Source organism: Equus caballus, chromosome 6 (assembly GCF_041296265.1).
Source record: "Equus caballus isolate H_3958 breed thoroughbred chromosome 6, TB-T2T, whole genome shotgun sequence".
Lineage (NCBI taxonomy): Eukaryota > Metazoa > Chordata > Mammalia > Perissodactyla > Equidae > Equus > Equus caballus.
The window spans coordinates 21,609,533-21,627,756 of record NC_091689.1 but is presented as its reverse complement, the minus strand read 5'-3'; the positions used below and the strand labels follow the sequence as shown (position 1 = coordinate 21,627,756).

Genomic DNA, 18,224 nt, shown 5'->3' with positions numbered 1-18,224 from the left:
GCTGGACACAAGCTTCCAGGAATTGATTTTACAGGCAGGCCAGGAAGTCAAGTCCTGAAGGGAGGGACATGAGTCATCACCGTGGGGGACCACACCTAAGGCCCAGGGCAGGTTACCCGCTAGCTCCCTCGGTCTCTGCTTACCCTCTGGCCAGGACGATCCCACTTCTTCCCGCTGAAGCTGCCATCATCAATGCCCCAAAGACCTCCTGGTGGCCAAGGTCACCCCTCAACTCGCCCCTTTCAGTTCCACTCTCCCTCCTCTGGGCAATGTCAGGCTCTCACTCTGCTCCCTGCGCCTGGCACTTCATATATTATTAAGAGTCATTGTCAAGGGGTCTTTCTTCATGCTCTGCTCCCTACAGGTTGCAAAGCATGCTTCTTGCAACAGTGGACTGTGTGTCTCTTCTGTCCCCCAGCTCCAGGGAGGGGCCGAGAAGCGTGTGTGTGACGAATGAACCTCAGCTGCACACCTGTGTCAACACGTGCATCCAGACTCCCATGGATTCACACCTGGCTCCTCTGTTCCCAGAGGAGGCACACGGGACGGCAGGTGTTGGGTGGAGGGATGGGAGCAGAAGAGGCAGAAAGACCGGGGGTGCTGAGGGTCACACGTCTCAAAAGTCAGCAGGTGACCAGGGCTGTCTGGAGTCAGTGGAACAAGGAAGAAAAACCTACAGCACGTCACAAAGGTTTTCCCACAGGAACAAACACTGGTGCCGTGTCCCTCTCAGGAGGACAGGAAAGGGGACTGAGCCAGCTGCTATCACAGCAACAAGTCGACGGAGGGCGTCTAGCACAGACTCAACGCGGGGTGCCAAGAGAAGGACATGAGTGAGCTTCCCCAAGGGAACCAGGACTCCAGGGTGGCTACAGAACCTAACTGATGAGGATCAAGGCTGCCCCAGGGAGAGAAGCCCAAGGCATCCTGCCCTGCAGACCGAGCTTCGTCATCCTCCGGGAAGCACAGGACACCCTGAGCTGATTCCCATCCAAAGTTAGAGGACCACCGATAACCAGACCCCACCTGCACTGCCACCAATTTAGTGACTTTTTAACATGATCTTTCCTTTGTCTTGTAAAGAAATAACTTACAGAACTACGCCTTATAAATTTAGCCCTACCCTCAACCCATTGCAGCTCTTACTGCCCATGGGTCCTGTCCCCATGCCTGCAGCTCTTACTGCCCGTGGGTCCTGTCCCCATGCCTGCAGCTCTTACTGCCCCTGGGTCCTGTCCCCATGCCTGCAGCTCTTACTGCCCATGGGTCCTGTCCCCATGCCTGCAGCTATTACTGCCCGTGGGTCCTGTCCCCATGCCTGCAGCTCTTACTGCCCGTGGGTCCTGTCCCCATGCCTGCAGCTCTTACTGCCCGTGGGTCCTGTCCCCATGCCTGCAGCTCTTACTGCCCGTGGGTCCTGTCCCCATGCCTGCAGCTCTTACTGCCCCTGGGTCCTGTCCCCATGCCTGCAGCTCTTACTGCCCGTGGGTCCTGTCCCCATGCCTGCAGCTCTTACTGCCCGTGGGTCCTGTCCCCATGCCTGCAGCTCTTACTGCCCCTGGGTCCTGTCCCCATGCCTGCAGCTCTTACTGCCCCTGGGTCCTGTCCCCATGCCTGCAGCTCTTACTGCCCCTGGGTCCTGTCCCCATGCCTGCAGTTCTTACTGCCCCTGGGTCCTGTCCCCATGCCTGCAGCTCTTACTGCCCCTGGGTCCTGTCCCCATGCCTGCAGCTCTTACTGCCCATGGGTCCTGTCCCCATGCTATTCTCTAAATAAAAGAGCACTACTACCAGACCTTGAGAGTCCAAGAAATCTTTCTTTTGACTCCTCGGCTGGCTGAGCCCACATCATAACTAACAGGTAAAAGTGTTGTTGTCCCAGGGGCCTGTTGGAGGCCCTCAAACGGTCCAGGAAATGCTTCCTCGTTGGTTTGTGGGCTGGGGTGTATCTGTGGCAGGACACCAACCTCCCCCACTTTAGCTTCTCAGGATTCCAATTCCCAGTTGTGCTGGCAAACAAAGGCTGTTGTCGCCCCCAAGCAAACACACCCAAGAAGGAAGAAGAGAAAACAACAGTACAGAGAGATGGCGGAACCTGCAAGCAGACACGGAGAGAGAAACCACAAAAGTAAGACAGACTTTGGGGCAGCGGTTCTTAAAACTTCTGAATCGTCCATCCCATTAGGAATCTGATGAAAGCAGGGATCTTCTCCCAAGAGATCTAAACAGAGGCGGCCGGAGCACCAGGCCCCCTTGCTCCCCCTCCCTCACTGGGCATGCAGAGATCCATTCTGAGACCTCGGAGGGACTCCTAAATTCAGAGGGAAGAGACCTGAACCATGCTCGCTCCTGATCTGTCTGGGGGCCCCTCTGGGTCCCACATAAACACCAATCTCCAGGGCACCCTTAAACCCCCACTCATGCCTTTCAGGGAGCGGAGATGAGCCTGGACACCGGTCCTAGGGCTTGCTACACCACGTGTACCCGGGAAAGGCTGGAAGACCGGATGGAGCACCAGCCCCCTGGAATCCAAAGCCCGCGGGCACTCACCATCATGAGCTCCTTCTGGAAGGACTTGCGGTCTTTGTTCTCCGTGTTGTTACAGTCCTCCTTCAGCTTTTCCAGGACGGACGCCACCCGCTCGGGCTCACTGTCCAGCTCGGCCCGGCAGAAGAAAGTGAGCGGCTGGCTGCCGTAGCCCAGGGCGTCGGCGAAGGCGCGCCAGCTGCTAATGTTCTCCATGAGCAGAGTCCTGACGGACGCATAGATGTAGGTCAGGAACTTGCAGGGCCGCAGAATCTGCTCCAGCAGCACCGAGGTGCTCAGCTCGGGCCCGGGGAGGAAGCTGGGCCTGGCCCTGCCCACCACCAGCACGTTCTTGGCGTGCACGAGGCCGACCTTGCCCTGGTGGTAGCCGATGTACCACTCCTTGGTCCACAGCTGCCCCTTCAGCCGGATCTTCTCCTCGCTGAGCAGGGCGACGGCATCGCCCTTCTTGTACTCCAGCAGGTAGTGGTTCTTGCTCTGCCGTACCACAGTCTTGAGCAACTTGCCGAACTTGAGGCTGGACACGGGGCGGTCCTGAAAAGTCGGGTACTTGGTGGTGGCCGCGAACGGGGACAGGATGATTTTCCCGACCTCGTTCTTCTTGAGAAACCGTCTCTGCCCAGACGGTTTGATGGCACTTTTGGGCGGGGGCTGAGGGGTCTGGACGCAAAACTGGGTCAGGATGGCCTCCTGGTCGTCTTTCACCTGGACCCTCAAGGTGAAGTCGGAGAGGTCGCCGGGGTTCTGGCAGGCGATGGGGAAGATGAGGCGGCTCACCTTGCCCAGCTTCATCTGGAACCCTCTTACCACCTTGGCCTGCTCACTGGCTTTGACCTCGTAATTTGTCATGTTGGAAAACATGCAGACTTGGAGATCCTGGGGCCTGGACAAAACAAACTGGTGCTTACCCCAGAGCTGCAGTGCCACTGGGGCGGGGCTAGGGGCCTGGCGGGTGACCTCGCTGACCAACAGAGTCTTTGGGGCACAATCATGCCCAAAAATGGTCACCACTGTCTTGAAGGATGGGTGAATGTGTTTGGGACCATAGAGACCCACCGTGACTTTCTTATTGATGAAGTCCCATACCGTGGAAGGGTAGAGAATGTTCGGGCCATGGGCAACAATGGCCAGGTACATACAAGGCTCCAGGTTGTCCAGCTGGACCTGGACCGTGTCCCCATAGCTGTAGCTGAGTGGGATGGGGACATATGACCCTTCCTTTGAGTCACTCCTCAGGCACTGGAGGCCCACTGTGCTTTTGCTAAAAATGTCGTTTTTCACCTCGGCTGAAACTTTCATCTCTAAGATGATACAAGTTTTTACTTCCAGGGTGCTCAGCTTCACCTCCAACACGGGGCTGACAGTGCTGCACCTGTCGCTGTTGAGTTCCAACGGGGGGTCCAGCAGAGCTTTCATGGAGATCTGCTGTGTTTCCCCGGGTGCCACATGGCCTTCGGGGACGTGGATGCTGATGTTGGTGTCCGGAAGCTGCACAGCGCCCCCGGAACTATCCAGCTTGCACACGATGTTTGTCTCCACCGCTTGGGTCTGGCCCCACCCGGGGTTTTGGCCCAGCAAGTCCAGGTCATGGCAAGACCGGGCCAGCTTCCGGTGGCTCAGCCAGGCGGCTCGGAAGTCCTCCCGGCTCTGGAATTGCTCAGGGGCTGGTGATTTCAAGCCAGTGAAAAACCCCGAGGACTCGGGAGCATCGGACTTGGCTTGGAGCACGGAGAGTTCTGACAGACTGTAGGACCGTTTGCTCCTGAAGAACGGGTTGTCTCGCTTGACCACTGGCTCCGCGTGGAGCGGATTTGCGGTCGGCAGCTCCTCAAAGATGTTGCCCGTGCTGTTTGTGGTGGCCGAGCTGGACTCAGTGAAGGAAGACGTGCCTGTATCGAAGAGCAGCAGATCCACAGTACTTTTGGGAGTCAGCTCATCCAAGCTGGGCGTCACTGGCACGTTCCCATTCAAAAACGGGTTTGTTTGGACCCCATTCCAGAAAGGGTTATTGCTACCGTAGGTTTTGCTCGATCCCTTCTTGTCATCCGTCCATCCTCCGAGCAAATCTAACTCCTTGGCTACCTCATCCGGGCTGTCCGGAAGATTGTCGATCATCCCGCTGTCACTCAACGTTGAGTTCCGGTAGTTTAAGGGCTGCACGTAGGAGGAGGGAATGTAGCCCATTTCTGTGGTGTTGTGTGCATACCACCACTCCCCGCCCGACGTGTCCAAGACGTAGAGATGGTCCCCCTTGGAGAACTTCAGGGTGGTGAAGTTGGTTGGGCAGTAGTCCTTGATTGCGATCACTTCCTTTGCATTTCCGAAGGGCGTGGGATTGTCCACTAGCAAGGCACTGGGAGAAGGCACTGCGCGAGACACAGAGAAACAGAGGGTGAGGGCGAGGCCGACGGGGGACAGCAGAGCATTGTCCGAGACCGAGGAGAAGGGTATCTACTGAAACACCACCGAGGTGTGGACCACGGGCCAGCCAGGTAACTAAAAGAAACCGACCAGAGTGAAATTTGGGTGTGATTCACCTGCTGATGACCTGACTGCGAGAGCATTGTTGTTTTACCACACTCAATCCCAAGTCGGGAGAACGGCCATGAAGACAGTCTCTCCATCACCCACACACATGCGAATCAGCATAATGGAAGGGTTAACACGCCCCTGTGTTTCTAATCATCTCATTTTGACCCAAGTTTTCTTTATCTAACTAACTTACTGGATAGAAAAGATGCTGAATGTGATTTACTCAGAAAACACAGTGACATTCTGAGTTTAAGTGATCCCACTGCCCATAACCAGGGACTGGACATGAAGAGCCCCCAAAATAATCTCGGTGATTTCAGGTTCTGCCTTCAACATGAAATATCTAAATGGAGAGGAGAGTTCCCTTGATGATCAGGGCTGTTTCTTACATTTCTGAGTTGACCCCAGTCTTCAAACTGTTTATGTCAAATAAGATTTTTGAGGTCAGTCTCTTTTGACCTCTTTTATTTATTTTTTTTGCTGAGGAAGATTCACCCTGAGCTAACAGCTGGTGCCAATCTTCCTCTTTTTCTGTGTGAGCTGCCACCACAGCATGGCCAACAACGAGTGGTGTAGGTCTGCACCTGGGAACTGAACCCAGGCCACCCAAGTGGAGCATGCTGAACTTAACCACTCGGCCACTGGGGCTGGCCCTTGACCTCTTTTAAACAGTCATTCAAAACAACAACATGGAGGGGCCAGCCCGGTGGTGCAGCAGTTAAGTTCGCACGTTCCACTTCTAAGTGGCCCCGGGTTTGCCAGTTCTGATCCTGGGTGCGGACATGGCACCGCTTGGCAAGCCATGCTGTGGTAGGCGTCCTATAAATAAAATAGAGGAAAATGGGCACGGATGTTAGCTCAGGGCCAGTCTTCCTCAGCAAAAAGAAGAGGATTGGCAGCAGTTAGCTCAGGGCTAATCTTCCTCAAAAAAAAAAAAGAAAACAACAACAAAAAAACAAGAACAACACGGAACTAGTTTCTCCCACAAACCTTCAAAATCAAAGGTTTACGCCTGGGCGTAGTTCACATTATTTCTGAACAACCGCTGAAGCGGTCTGAAAAGTCCCAACACTGTAAACAGTGAGTCAAGCTAATTTATGGTTCTTGGCGTTCAACTATGTGTGTTACCAAGCCAGACAGCAACTGGCACAGCAAAAATAAGTCATCTGAAGAAGTGGTTTGAAAAATGATGGATATTTAAATACCTGTGTGTCCTCTCCCTCCCATACACGACACAGTAGGTTCAGAGGCCGAAGAAAGTTGTTCCTGACGGAAATAAGCCCTTAGACCCCCCACACTGTGCCTGGTTTTACAGTTTGCCGATATTCTGCCTTCCTGTAACAAACAATTTAAAAGTTAACTTTTTTAGTTGCCTATGTAAACAAGCCAAGAAAGGACTGTATTTTTGGTTGGGTTACACCCACATCTTCTCTGATATATTAAGTCAAAAGGTATCCTATTTGATCAAATCAGCCCTCTAAAAAAATCAGCAGCCAGTTCCTCTTTCCTCTGAAAGGAAATAATGAAAATTAAATTGCATTTCCTTGGCAAAGGCAAGAAAATAGAGCAGGAAATTTCTATTAACGTGAACTGGTGACCGAGACGGGCTTGGTAGAAGGCACTACCTGGGCCTCGAAGGCCGTTACCTCCCACCCTCCATCAGGGGTGTTGGGGAGATTCTGGCTCCGGGATCACGAGATCTCGACTTTTAATCCAGGCCCTGAGAAGCTGTGTGATCTTGGGAGCCCGACACGCTTCATGATGGGGAAAAACCATCTTTCCTCACTGGGCCCTGGTGAGGATTAAACAAAATGATGCTGACAAAGTGCTCAGCATAATGATGCTCAGCCCAAGAAAACAACTCACAAAATGTGATGTTAAAAATGGACATCCCCCCTCCCCTCCTCTCTTCATTTAATTTTTCTCCATAGCACTTACCATCAACCAATATATCATGGACCTGACATTATTTCTTTTGGTTTTTTTGGGGGGGGAGAGGGCTCTACGGCCCCATGAGGGTGTGACCTCCATTAGAATCGGTTCTGCTCACAGGGGTACCCCTGGAGGAGGGCCTGGCACAGGGTACGTGCTCAACAAATATTCATAGAATGAATGCTCATCTTGCACGCTTACCACAGAGAGGCCACAGCCGTGTTACTGGGACAAGGTGTTGGCCAAAGGCAAAGTGAGAAGGCCCCCTGGCTGTGCCCTGCTATAAAATCACAGCAAAGAGAAATCACTTGACGCTGAAGGGAGGGGAGTGAACAAAAACAGCCAAGTACAGTTGGCCCTCTGTATTCACCGGCTCTGTATCTGTGGATTCAGCCAAACTCGGACCAAAAGGCCTATGATGGTTGTCTCTGTACATTTTTATCTTGTCATTATTCCCTAAACACAGTATAATGACTACTTACGTTGTGTTAGGTATTGTAAGTAATCTAGAGATGATTTAAATTAGACGAGAGGATGCGCGTAGGTTATATGCAAATACTAAGCCTTTTTATCTAAGGGACTGGAGCATCCGTGGTACCCAAATCCCCCACGGATACCACCTTCGAGGGGGACAGGGGCCAGGCTGGGGTCAGGGGATAATATGAGACCTTCCCTCCCACTTTGTCGTCCAGCCACAGTCTCTAGCAACATAACCACATTTGTTTCCTTGACACATCTAATGAAAACGTCAGGTGAAAATTAAAATCAAACCAAAATTAAAGAAAGCTTGCCAGCTATTAAAATCTCGTTAGAATCCATCAAAAGTTATTATGTCACCCCAGAATAATTCCCTTCCAGTATTATTTTTTAAAATTAAAAACCAAAGCTGTGAAGCAGGCTTTGCACCTAACCTAAGAAATCGTATCAACACAAATCATCACTTTAGTCTTTCCCAGACTGAAGAATAAAAACGGTTTTACTTGAAAGTCCAAGGACTTTCCTTAGAAGGGAAGCGGTAACCGACCTCACTCAGGATCAGTCCCGTCCAGTGTGAAATGACTCTCCTTCCCACTGGCTCCCCCTGGAAGTGGACAGTGGTGTGAACTCCCTTCTAGAAGGGGCCTCCATCAGTCCAGGGCCACAGAGCGCCCGGGGACCCCAGGCTGGGGCTTCCGTTCAATCCAATGCAGGAAAATCTCTACTGAATTCCATCTTAATGAATTCTGGGGAGAGTTGCCCAGAATCACAGCCACCTTGATTTTAATACAAAAAACCTCCCTAGGTGTCAGGAGGTTCAGTGCCTCAGTTCTTATGCAGGCAAAACATTAATCAGGGGCAGAGGATTTCACAGGAGATCTTCTGGCCGGAATAAATTCCCACCTTGAAGTCTGTTTACCATTGGGAAGCCTGTGACGCTGCTGGGCTGGAATGCCACCTGGGCCACATGCTGCCCCTTGAGAGCACAGTCCCGGGGTGGTCTCTGGTCACATCGTACCCCACTAAGCCAACCAGCCCCCATTACATCCCAGGATGTCTTGTGGTATTCTTCCGGGAATTACCCTCCTCGTACATCAGTATTGTTATTTTAAAAAATCTAGCTCTCTGTCACTTATCTCAAGCTCTCCACCCCAATCCACAATTTATGCTCCCATCTTCCAGCTTTAACCATGATTAGCTGGGCTACACACCAGGAAAACAAAGCCCGTTACCAGACTATGAAAAATAAATGGTTCAATTTTTTATAGCGACACCTGATAATTCTGCTGCTCTTATTAATAAAATCTCACGATTCCCTTGGCGGTCTCTTTTCTTTTGAAGAATATTTAAAGCCCTGCTCAGAGCCCAAGGGAGAAAGCACAGACAGGAAGAAGAAGAAGTTGAGGACAGAGTGGAAGGGAGAAGAGAGCAGAGAGAGACCAACATGGACATAGGATTTCCAGTACCTCAGGGTAGAGGGACAGGATTTTATCTGGGAGCTAGCAGTTTAGTTCAAGAAATATTTATTTAGGGGGCTGGCCCCGTGGCCGAGTGGTTAAGTTCACGTGCTCCACTTCAGCAGCCCGTGGTTCACCAGTTCGGATCCTGGGTGTGGACTGACACACCACTGGTCAAGCCACACTGTGGCAGTGTCCCACATAGAACTAGAATGACCTACGACTAGGATATACAACTAAGTACTGGGGTTTGGGGGAGAAAAAAAAAAGGAAGATTGGCAATAGATAGTATTAGCTCAGGGCCAATCTTCTTCACACACAAAAAAGAAAGAAATATTTAGCACTGACTCTGTGCTAAGGATATAAAGGTAAGATAAAGCTCACACTGGTCAGCTGTTCACCCAGCAGCACAATGGGAATTTCAACAGAATATGGTAAACACTGTGAGACAGTCAGTTGATGATGAGGAGGATGATGATATGATGATGATGGGGCCCACAGCACTAGGGGAGCACCCACGAGCTAAGGACCATGGCCAGGTGAGGGCAGGGTGGAGCTCCAGGAAGAAGATGACCCAGTGGTATCCACTTCAGTGTCCAAAAGATAGGTTTCCTCCAAACAGTTTATGTGGCTGTTAGACAGACCCAGAGACCAGGCCGATTACACGCTGGGAGCCACCTCTAAACCAGGTCTGCAAACTACGGCCCTTGGGCCAAATCTGCTGGCTGTTTTTGTAAATAAAGCTTTAAAATATTTCCTATCTGACCCTTCCCAGAAAAAGCTTGCTGACCCCCGTCCTAGACCACCCCCTTTCTTCACTAGTGCTTTTCACTCTTGCCTCTTACCACACTCTCCTTTCCCCTAGTTTTCTGTACTGCCAGGCTCCCTCAATGTATTCTGTATGAAGAAGTTTCATTCCTAAGGGGTTAATTCAAAACAACCTCCCAACACACCAACAAAACCAAACAAGACAAGTGGTAATGGTTCCAGGGCTGACTCTGTAATGCGACGAAGTTTGCAGAGCTCAGATTTAATTATCTGAACAGGAACTTGGCAGCCCTGAAGCAGCAAAGTCCTTGGGTCTCGGAGCCCTTGGCAAATGCCCGTCTTCTCCCTCAGCCACAGTCCTGTGCCCAGGAGCTCACCTTTGACATCATTAAAGCTCGTTTCTGAAAACCCTTCGCTGAGGTCAATCAAGGTCCCCTCGGACTTGCACCGGGGGAGGCCGCTGGAGTTGGCAGCTCGGATCCGTTGAGCTGCCATCTTGAATCTCTCTTTCTGAGTGAACTGCTAGGGTTTCATAGCTCTTCCTCCAGTTATTCCAGCAATTGCTGAAGCTTCTGTCTCAAGCAACCGCGCCACACTGCGGCGTCAACTTGGCAATGTGCTTCTTCCTGAAAGGGTGGGGGGGGAGGAAAAAGAAAAAGAATTTCCTTTAAGCAAGTGAAACGTGGGTTAAACACTAATTTTACAGGAAGCGGGAATCCTTTTTCTTCCAGAGGCCATTCCGATACACACAGACCCGTGTGGTTCCTCCCGGTCCTAGAGAGTAGAGCAGGGCTCACTCCCCAGGTGCTATGGCCATCCCATCAGTTCTCTGGGTGCGCACAGCCCAAGCAGTGTTTCCCGGCCTGCTGTCTGCACTCTCTTCCTGGGGGACAGTGGGGTTCATGTAATTTGTTCTAGCACCTGGCCAGCCCATTCATTACGGTCATGAGAAGGACAAAACAGGATCTGGACAGTCCACACTGCAAGTCCCTGGGTTCAGGAAAGGGTAAATAAACCTCCGTCTGTTCAGAGAGTGGCTGGTCCCATTCTAGGAACAGCCAAGGCTGTGACTCGGGCCCCCAGGCCAGCCACACTCAACGCAGTGCTTCTCAGGGCCCCACTGCAGCGGGTTTGAGGGGATGGCTCCCTAACTACACCCTCCTTAAGCCACTCCTGAACCCCAAGTAAACAAGCAAATAAAATACACATGGCCTTCCTGTATATAAGGTATTTCTGTGTGACTTATGCAGATGAAGCCCTTGAATATCTACTGAGCTGCTGTGTTGTTAAGAAGCCAGAAGAGAAAGTTTCCGTGGGAAAGAGCACAAGAATTGCTCCCAAGGCCTCAGTTTCTTCCTGGGGAGGGGGCACGAGGCATTTGAGGGGTCCTGGAGATGGACGAGATGACTGGCTTTGAGCAGGTCTTCATCAGGGCCCGTGGACAAGAAAAGGCACAGCTAGGGGCCAACTCCAGAGCAGTGAATCTCACACACTCTCCAACAGAGACGGGCAGGCCCCGCCACAGCTGGCCACAGCTGGCCCGCAGTGCTCAGAGCAGAGGGCGACCGGCGGGCAGGTGAATTTCACCCCAGTATAACTGGGTTCATGTGACCTGGCCCGAGGTCTCCTGTTGCTCAATTGCTCCATTCAAAGACAGCTGGAAATGCGGCTTTTGATCCAGGTATGTCACTTTTATTAATCAGGGGGACCCGGAGGGCCCTCTGTGGCGCATCTGCACTGGGGATGATACAGCCCGTCCACTCCCATCCTTGTCCCCAGGCTTGCGTGCAGCGTCCGTGGCTAACAGGGCCAGCCGTGCAGCAAGCAAACCGGGGTTTGCCTCTGCACTCCACCGTTCACGGGAGTGACCGTGTGTTCAACATTTAACACAAGATCAGTTTCCGTATTTGTAACGTGGGGTAATGACGGTGGTCCTGATGCGATCTGTGTGAAGAATAAATAAGGTAATAATCTAGGTGAGGGGCTTGGAACAAGGAGCAGAGGCTCAGTGACAGTTGGCCCCCATGCCTTGGCCACCATCACCACAGCCAGGACACCAGCAGCCCCAGTCCTTCCTGGCCCGGAGTGGCCCACTGGCAGTGGCTGCAGGGCGGATTCTGTTTCATCCCAAGGCCACAGGAGGCAGCATTCCCGCACCCGACGCTCTTGGAGAGAAGGCCTATGTTATGGACGGAACATATCCCCCCTCCAAACTCATACTCCTACCTGCCACGGGATGGCATTTGAAGATGGGGCCTTGGGGGCGTGGTTAGGGTTGGATAAGGTTAGACCAGATCTGGGCCCTTCCAAGAGACACCAGAAAGCTGGCTCCTCTCTCTGCTCTAGACCATGTGATGAGGACACAGTGAGAAAGCGGCTGTCTGCAAGCCAGGAATCGGGCCCTCCCCAATAGCCAAATCAGCCAGCACCTTGATCTTGGACTTCCCAGTCTCCAGAACTGCGAGAAAAAGAACTCCCACTGTGTAAGGCCCCTAGTCTGCAGCGTTTTGTCACGGCAGCCTGAGCTGACTGAGACAGTGTGTGAGAAGCAGGCAGAAAAGGGAGAGCAGGGCCCTGACGTCCTGAACGCTGGGCCAGGCTGGACGCATGTGCACAGGGAGCAGGACAGCAGCGGCTGCCCCTCTGGGGAGGGAGCAAAGCCACCATCCTGTGGGGTGACATTTCCCTTAAAAAACACCCAACCTGAGCCCAGCACCACTGTCCCTCCCAGCCTGCCTCCCACCCTGGACTCCTCCAGTCAGTCTGCAGCCCAAGCCAGAACCGTAAGGAGAGAATCGAGCCTGCACCAACACACAGTTTTATTTATGACTCATGCATCAACACTCACATGCATGTGAGTTATCTGAAGGACGGGCTGAAGCACCTGGAGGTTCCCAATCACATGAGATCACACACTGCCTCCCTTCTCTTCCTATACAGTGACAACTGGTGTGACCGTGTGCTCCTACTCCCTTTGCCTGCCCGGCTCTTCTCTGCAGAGAACTGTGCACCGGGAGATGATGCAACCTCCTTGATAAGACAGACAGCCTGGGACCAGAAAGGGCAGCACAATGAAGCCTTGCCTCCTGGTCCTGATGGAGTTACTCACGTCTCCTCCCCACCCAGAGCCCACTCTCCAGGCGGGGGACGGGGCACTTACGGGGCCTGGGACGGGGCACTTACGGGGCCTGGGACACCGCACTCCATCAGCAGCGGTGGTCGCGCAGCTCTATCTACACAGGTGGCGGAGCTGGGCACAGAGGCCTGGTGACTACGCCCCAGGTGGCTCTACCCCACCAGGCGTGTGGGTGCCCCAAGGGCACCGGGACACAGGCAAAAGCCACCTGGGGGCAGCCTGGCTTTACAAGGGAAGCACGACAATAGGCTACGCTATTGAGGTGAGAGGACGTGAAAAGCCTCTGGATCCAAAAGACTAAGTCTTGTTTACTGGAGAAAATCAACACAGGGAGAGAATGGGATGCGTCTGTGGATGGGTGGGAGGGACAGCGGAACTTTAGGACGGTTTTGAGCCTATGACCTGTTATTGCCAGGTGGACCGTCAAATTTAATGACAGTTCCTACCTAAGACTCCCGGTCTGCCCGTGTCTTTTCGGGAGACAGCAGATGGGCACAGCAAAAGCAGTTGGGCAGCAGGGTAAAGCGAGGAGATGCCGCTTAGCTGTGAAACATGACAGGTGCACACTCTGCTCAGGCCCTGGGGGTTTCCCTACCCGGCCCAGAGCTGCTGCGAGGACTCACAAGAACACTCTTCCTTCTGCACGTACCCACGTCCCTGCAGCCCCCAACACACGCTCCTCCTTCTGGCCTTCCTCTTAAGGACACCCCGGCACCCCAGCAGAGGCGTGCTTTAGGAGGAAGGATCCCAGGAGTTTTCCCAGACAGTCCACTCCAACCACGCTTCCAGGGAGAGCCAGAGTAAAAGCGGGGGCTGCTTCTGCCAGGCCTGGCGGCCCAGTGGTCAAGATGCAGGGCTCACACCACTGCAGCCCGGGTTCATTTCCTGGTCAGGGAACCACACCGCCTGTCTGTCGGTTGTCACACAGTGGTGGCTGCATGTTGCTGTGATGCTGAAAGCTATGCCATCGATATATTCAAACACCAGCAGGGTCAGCCATGGTGGACAGGTTTCAGTGGAGCTTCCAGACTAAGACAGACTAGGAAGAAGGACCTGGCCACCCACTTTCGAAAAAACTGGCCATGAAAGCCCTATGAATCGCAGCGGGGCCCTGTCTGATACAGCGCCGGAAGGGGAGAGGACGGCTCGGAAAGACCGGGCAGGGTTCCACTCTGCTGTCCACAGGGTGGCTGGGAGTCAGAATCCCCCTGAGGGCACTAACAACAAAACTCTGCCATCCCACCTCCCTTTGTGAATGTGCACTACCTGACTTCCCACTCACAACCGGGAGAAATTATTTCATGGAGGATTTTTTTTAAAAAAAGGTCAAAAGGGGCACAATCACAAGGCCTTAGTGGAAGGAAGTGCCTTCGCTCCCATGCATCCCCACCCTCAACCCCGCCCCCCACCTGGGCACAGGCCTGCTTCTGAGGGTCCCAAGCCCTGCTGGGTGGGAGCCGGGAGCTGCAACAGCGAGGGTCCCCGAGAGCCTGACCAGCTGCCTGGCGGAGGCCCAGAAAGCTGCCTGGAGGAGGTGAAATGCCAAGTTCTAAAGTGTGACGGAGTCTCGGGACAGAGCGGGGCGGCTGTGATGGCGCACAGGACACCGGTGTGGCCAGAAGCGGAAAGACGGCTGGCAGAGTCAGTAGGAGCCAGAACACAGATGGGGAAGGGTCTTTGCCCTGAAGACCGGGGAGCCACAGAAGGTTTCTGCGGGAGAAAGATAATGATGGCTGCAGATGACAACAAAGGAAGCAGCAATGCCATTATCTCTGAAAACTACTGACTCCGTTTGGGAGAGGCTCCTGAGAGAGCTGGTGGTGGGGCGGGATGCAGGCGGATGTGGTAATGGAGAGGCGACATCAGGACAAGCCCCATGCACCTCAAAGCCCTGTGCAGACAGCCACGTCCTCGATAGACGAGCTGGGTGGAGTCCAGGAGCTGATTTGATCCAGGAGCTGATTTGATCCAGGGCTGGCAGCACAGTAGCCGACAGCTCACTGGGGCACCCACAGGACACAGAGATAGCTTTCCAGCGAGCACGAGAAGAGTCTGGAGGTCAGCAGATAAAACTGGAGATAAATATTTAAGAGTGATGGGACTTTTGCATCCCCTATCACTACCCGGAAGGCAGCCTGGGGGAGCACCAGGGTCTTGGGGGTGGCAGAGGAGACAGAACCATGGAACACCACTGGAATTGCTGGAGACGCATCATCGCTTTTGTTTATTCTTCATGGGGAATGTAGTTATGGCCCTGAGCCAGTGAGAGACAAGAAGCGTGTTAGCAGTTATATAAAGAGATCTGCAGTCCTTTTAAAAACACCAGGATGCCCTCACAGAAGTCACCATTCAAGGAACAGACGAGCCACCAACTGTGTAGTCCCCACAACCTCGCCACTTATGAGCCAGAGCGAAGTGGAGGTGCTGAAGTCCAATTCCTCGACGACCAGAAGCCTCGTGTTCACACTGAGCGCCAACACGCTCATTCACATGGTCTCGTTGCCAGGATGGGGGATGTTCTGTCCGGTGGTGCTCAATGCCCTGTGTAAAGCCCCAGAACGGCTACTTTTTCTCCTGGGGCAGAGGGAGACCTTGCATGGACAGATCCTGACACCAGCAACACATTCGCGGTCAGTGCAAACGACGACACCAACCACGGCCTCTTGGAGATGTTCCTTTATAGCAAAGAAGGTGGGCGGCCAGTCCCCGCTGGCCCAAGCCTGGAGGGCTCCCTCTTCCTGGAACCTCCCCAGATCGCAGAGCATGAGGGTGAGGGTTCGAAGGGAAGCTGTGCACCCCACGGACTCCAGAGTGGGGCACGGAGAGATCCCTGGAGCAACCCACCCAGCGTGATGCTCCTGGAGGCGGCGGCTGACAAGCCACTCTCTGCTCTATTGCCTTGCTAACCATTTCTTTCCAAACCACAGAGCTCACCAGGCATTCCCTGCCAGCGGCTGTCGCGCCCTGATTCCTCCCGACTCCCTGATGCCTCCTTGATTTCTCCACCGTCTGTGCCAAACGGGCCCTTAACTTTCTCAAAGCTGTCCTTCCCGGTCAGGTCACTCCGCCAGCTCAAGACCCTCTGGGTGCTGCCTGCTGCTTCTAAACCAGCGACATCCGACTTCCCGCCTGGCACTCAGAGCCTGGGCTCCTGAGTTTTCACCCGTCCTTCCAGGTTTATCACTTACCTCCACCCCTGCTTCTCTGTGGCGCCCAGCACTCTCCAGCTCCTGCTCCTGGAATGCGCTCCCCTCACCTGCGCCTCCAGGAAAACTCTCTCTTCTCTCTCTCCACCTTCTTTCTGGTCCACCCTCCTCCCCGCAGCCCTGCAAGCTCCCAGACTGACTCATGTGCTGTCCTCAGACCTGCAGTCAATGTCCTCCAGCCTAAAGTTCAAGTTCAAGTCCCTGAGCTCAAGGGCCACGCCCCTGGAGTCAGTCCCTGCTTTATTAGAAAAGTAATTTTGGGGTAAATGACGAGATGCTCTGATTGGCTTTGTAATGATTTCATGAAGGTTCCTGATCCTCTGTGTTACTGTATGTTACACTATTACTAGACATCAGTGTATTTACTGTACATTAGACTATTTTCCGTATTTATTCTTCGCCATTTCCCTATTTATTCTTTGCCATTTCCCTATGTATTGTTGATTTTTTATTATTATTTTTTATTGTTATATTACTTTTACTATCTTCCTATTTACGTACATGTTTCATAAGGCCTTCCATAAAACATTAAAAAAATTAGGAAAGTTGGGGGCTGGCCTGGTGACGCAGCGGTTAAGTTCGCACGTTCCGCTTCTCAGCGGCCTGGGGTTCGCCGGTTCGGATCCCGGGTGCGGACATGGCACCGCTTGGCAAAAGCCATGCTGTGGTAGGTGTCCCGCGTATAAAGGAGAGGAAGATGGGCACGGATGTTAGCTCAGGGCCAGTCTTCCTCAGCAAAAAGAGGAGGATTGGCAGATGTTAGCTCAGGGCTAATCTTCCTCAAAAAAAAAAAAAAAATTAGGAAGTAACATTCGGACTAGTGTCAGGAATGAGAGTATGAGTGAGTGAGTGTGTGTGTGTGTGTGTGTGTGTGTGTATGTGTGCGTGTGCATCTCCCTTTCACTACGAAAAACTCTAAGGAGCCATCAACTCAGATGCCCAGCAGCCTGAGCCCCTCATGGAACACGTGGACATGGCCGGGTTCCCAATGAGGTGACAACAGAGCCCTGAACCTCAGACTCAGCTCACCGAGGGCTCCCCTTCAGGGCCGGTGGGCATCTCGCCCCCTCCAGGTGCAAACCCACCTGTGGGGTTTGCCCCCACCTCCTCCCGAGCCTTCACCATCATCAGCTGCAGAGCCCGTTGTCCCTCCTCATCGGCCCCCTCCCCCCCCTTTCCCCCGAATCTGCTGGGCCTGCACGGGAGGGAATGTGTGCACACCCATCCGCCTCAGGCAGCTCTACCCGCAGAACACAACCTCTGTCGGACCTCTGCTCAGCAGCACTTCCACACCATCCAGCTCTGCCCTCCCACAGTCCACCCCTCAATTAGCCGCCAGGACGTTTTTAAAAGTCAGTCAGGACCCTGTTCAAAACCCTCCAAAGGCTTCTTAGCTCTTAGTGTGCTCGCCGTGCCCTCAAGGCCCTACATTATGGGTCCTTGCTAGCTCTCTGACCCCGTTTCCTGAAGTTCTCTCCCTCCCACCACAGGGCCTTTGCACATGCTGTTCCTGCAGCCTGGGAGGCCCCTGTCTAGAGAGTCAGCAGACTTGATCTCTCACTTCCTTACCAACACTAGGCAGGTCATGTGCTTTTGTTTCCAGCCTGATTTCTCCACGAGACTATAAGCACCCTGAGGCCACGGGACTCAGTCTGTTTCTGTTTCCACTCTGTTGTGATGGACCTGAACAGAGCGAATGAATGAATTCTATTTAAGCAAAGACTAAGGCCTCAGAGACATCTTGGTTGGTACCCCTGGGACAGACTCCTTTAAAGAGCCCAAACCCCCAACAAGCATCAAGTGCCGGCTCCCATGGTCGATGTGACGTCGTTACAGACACCAGCCTGAATTTAGGAATCCTAGCCCATTCTGGAAATCAAAGTTATATTTTCCTAAAACACTGAGGGGTTACCTGGATGGGCACCTCGGACATACCTGGATGGCCTGGCATACAAGGGGGGCCACCCTCCACCAGGGTCTGGATTCACCCACAGGCCCTGGGGGTCGGTCACCTCTCCAGGACAGCCCGCCGCTACACACAGCCTGTCAGGGTGGCCAGCGTTGGGCCTCAGGACATCAGAGAACGGCAGGCTGAAGCAGCCATGCCAACCCGCCAGGCTCTCCAGACCACATCTGGATGGGGAGGCCAGGCCGCCCTCTGCCCACGCCG

At 53.3% G+C, this 18,224-nt stretch overlaps 1 protein-coding gene across 2 annotated transcripts in view; it reads right to left on the bottom strand.

The window, feature by feature from the left end:
* The window catches only part of SH3BP4 (SH3 domain binding protein 4), a 95,998-nt gene that overhangs the window by 11,488 nt on the left and 66,286 nt on the right, over nt 1-18,224 (bottom strand). For both annotated transcript variants that reach the window (XM_023642628.2, XM_023642629.2), the window contains 2 exons: nt 10,090-10,338; nt 2,550-4,912 (listed from right to left, as the gene is read on the bottom strand). In XM_023642628.2, coding sequence (XP_023498396.1) covers nt 2,550-4,912; nt 10,090-10,207 — 2,481 coding nt within the window. In that variant the 5' untranslated portion in view covers nt 10,208-10,338. The remainder of the gene's footprint in view (nt 1-2,549; nt 4,913-10,089; nt 10,339-18,224) is intronic.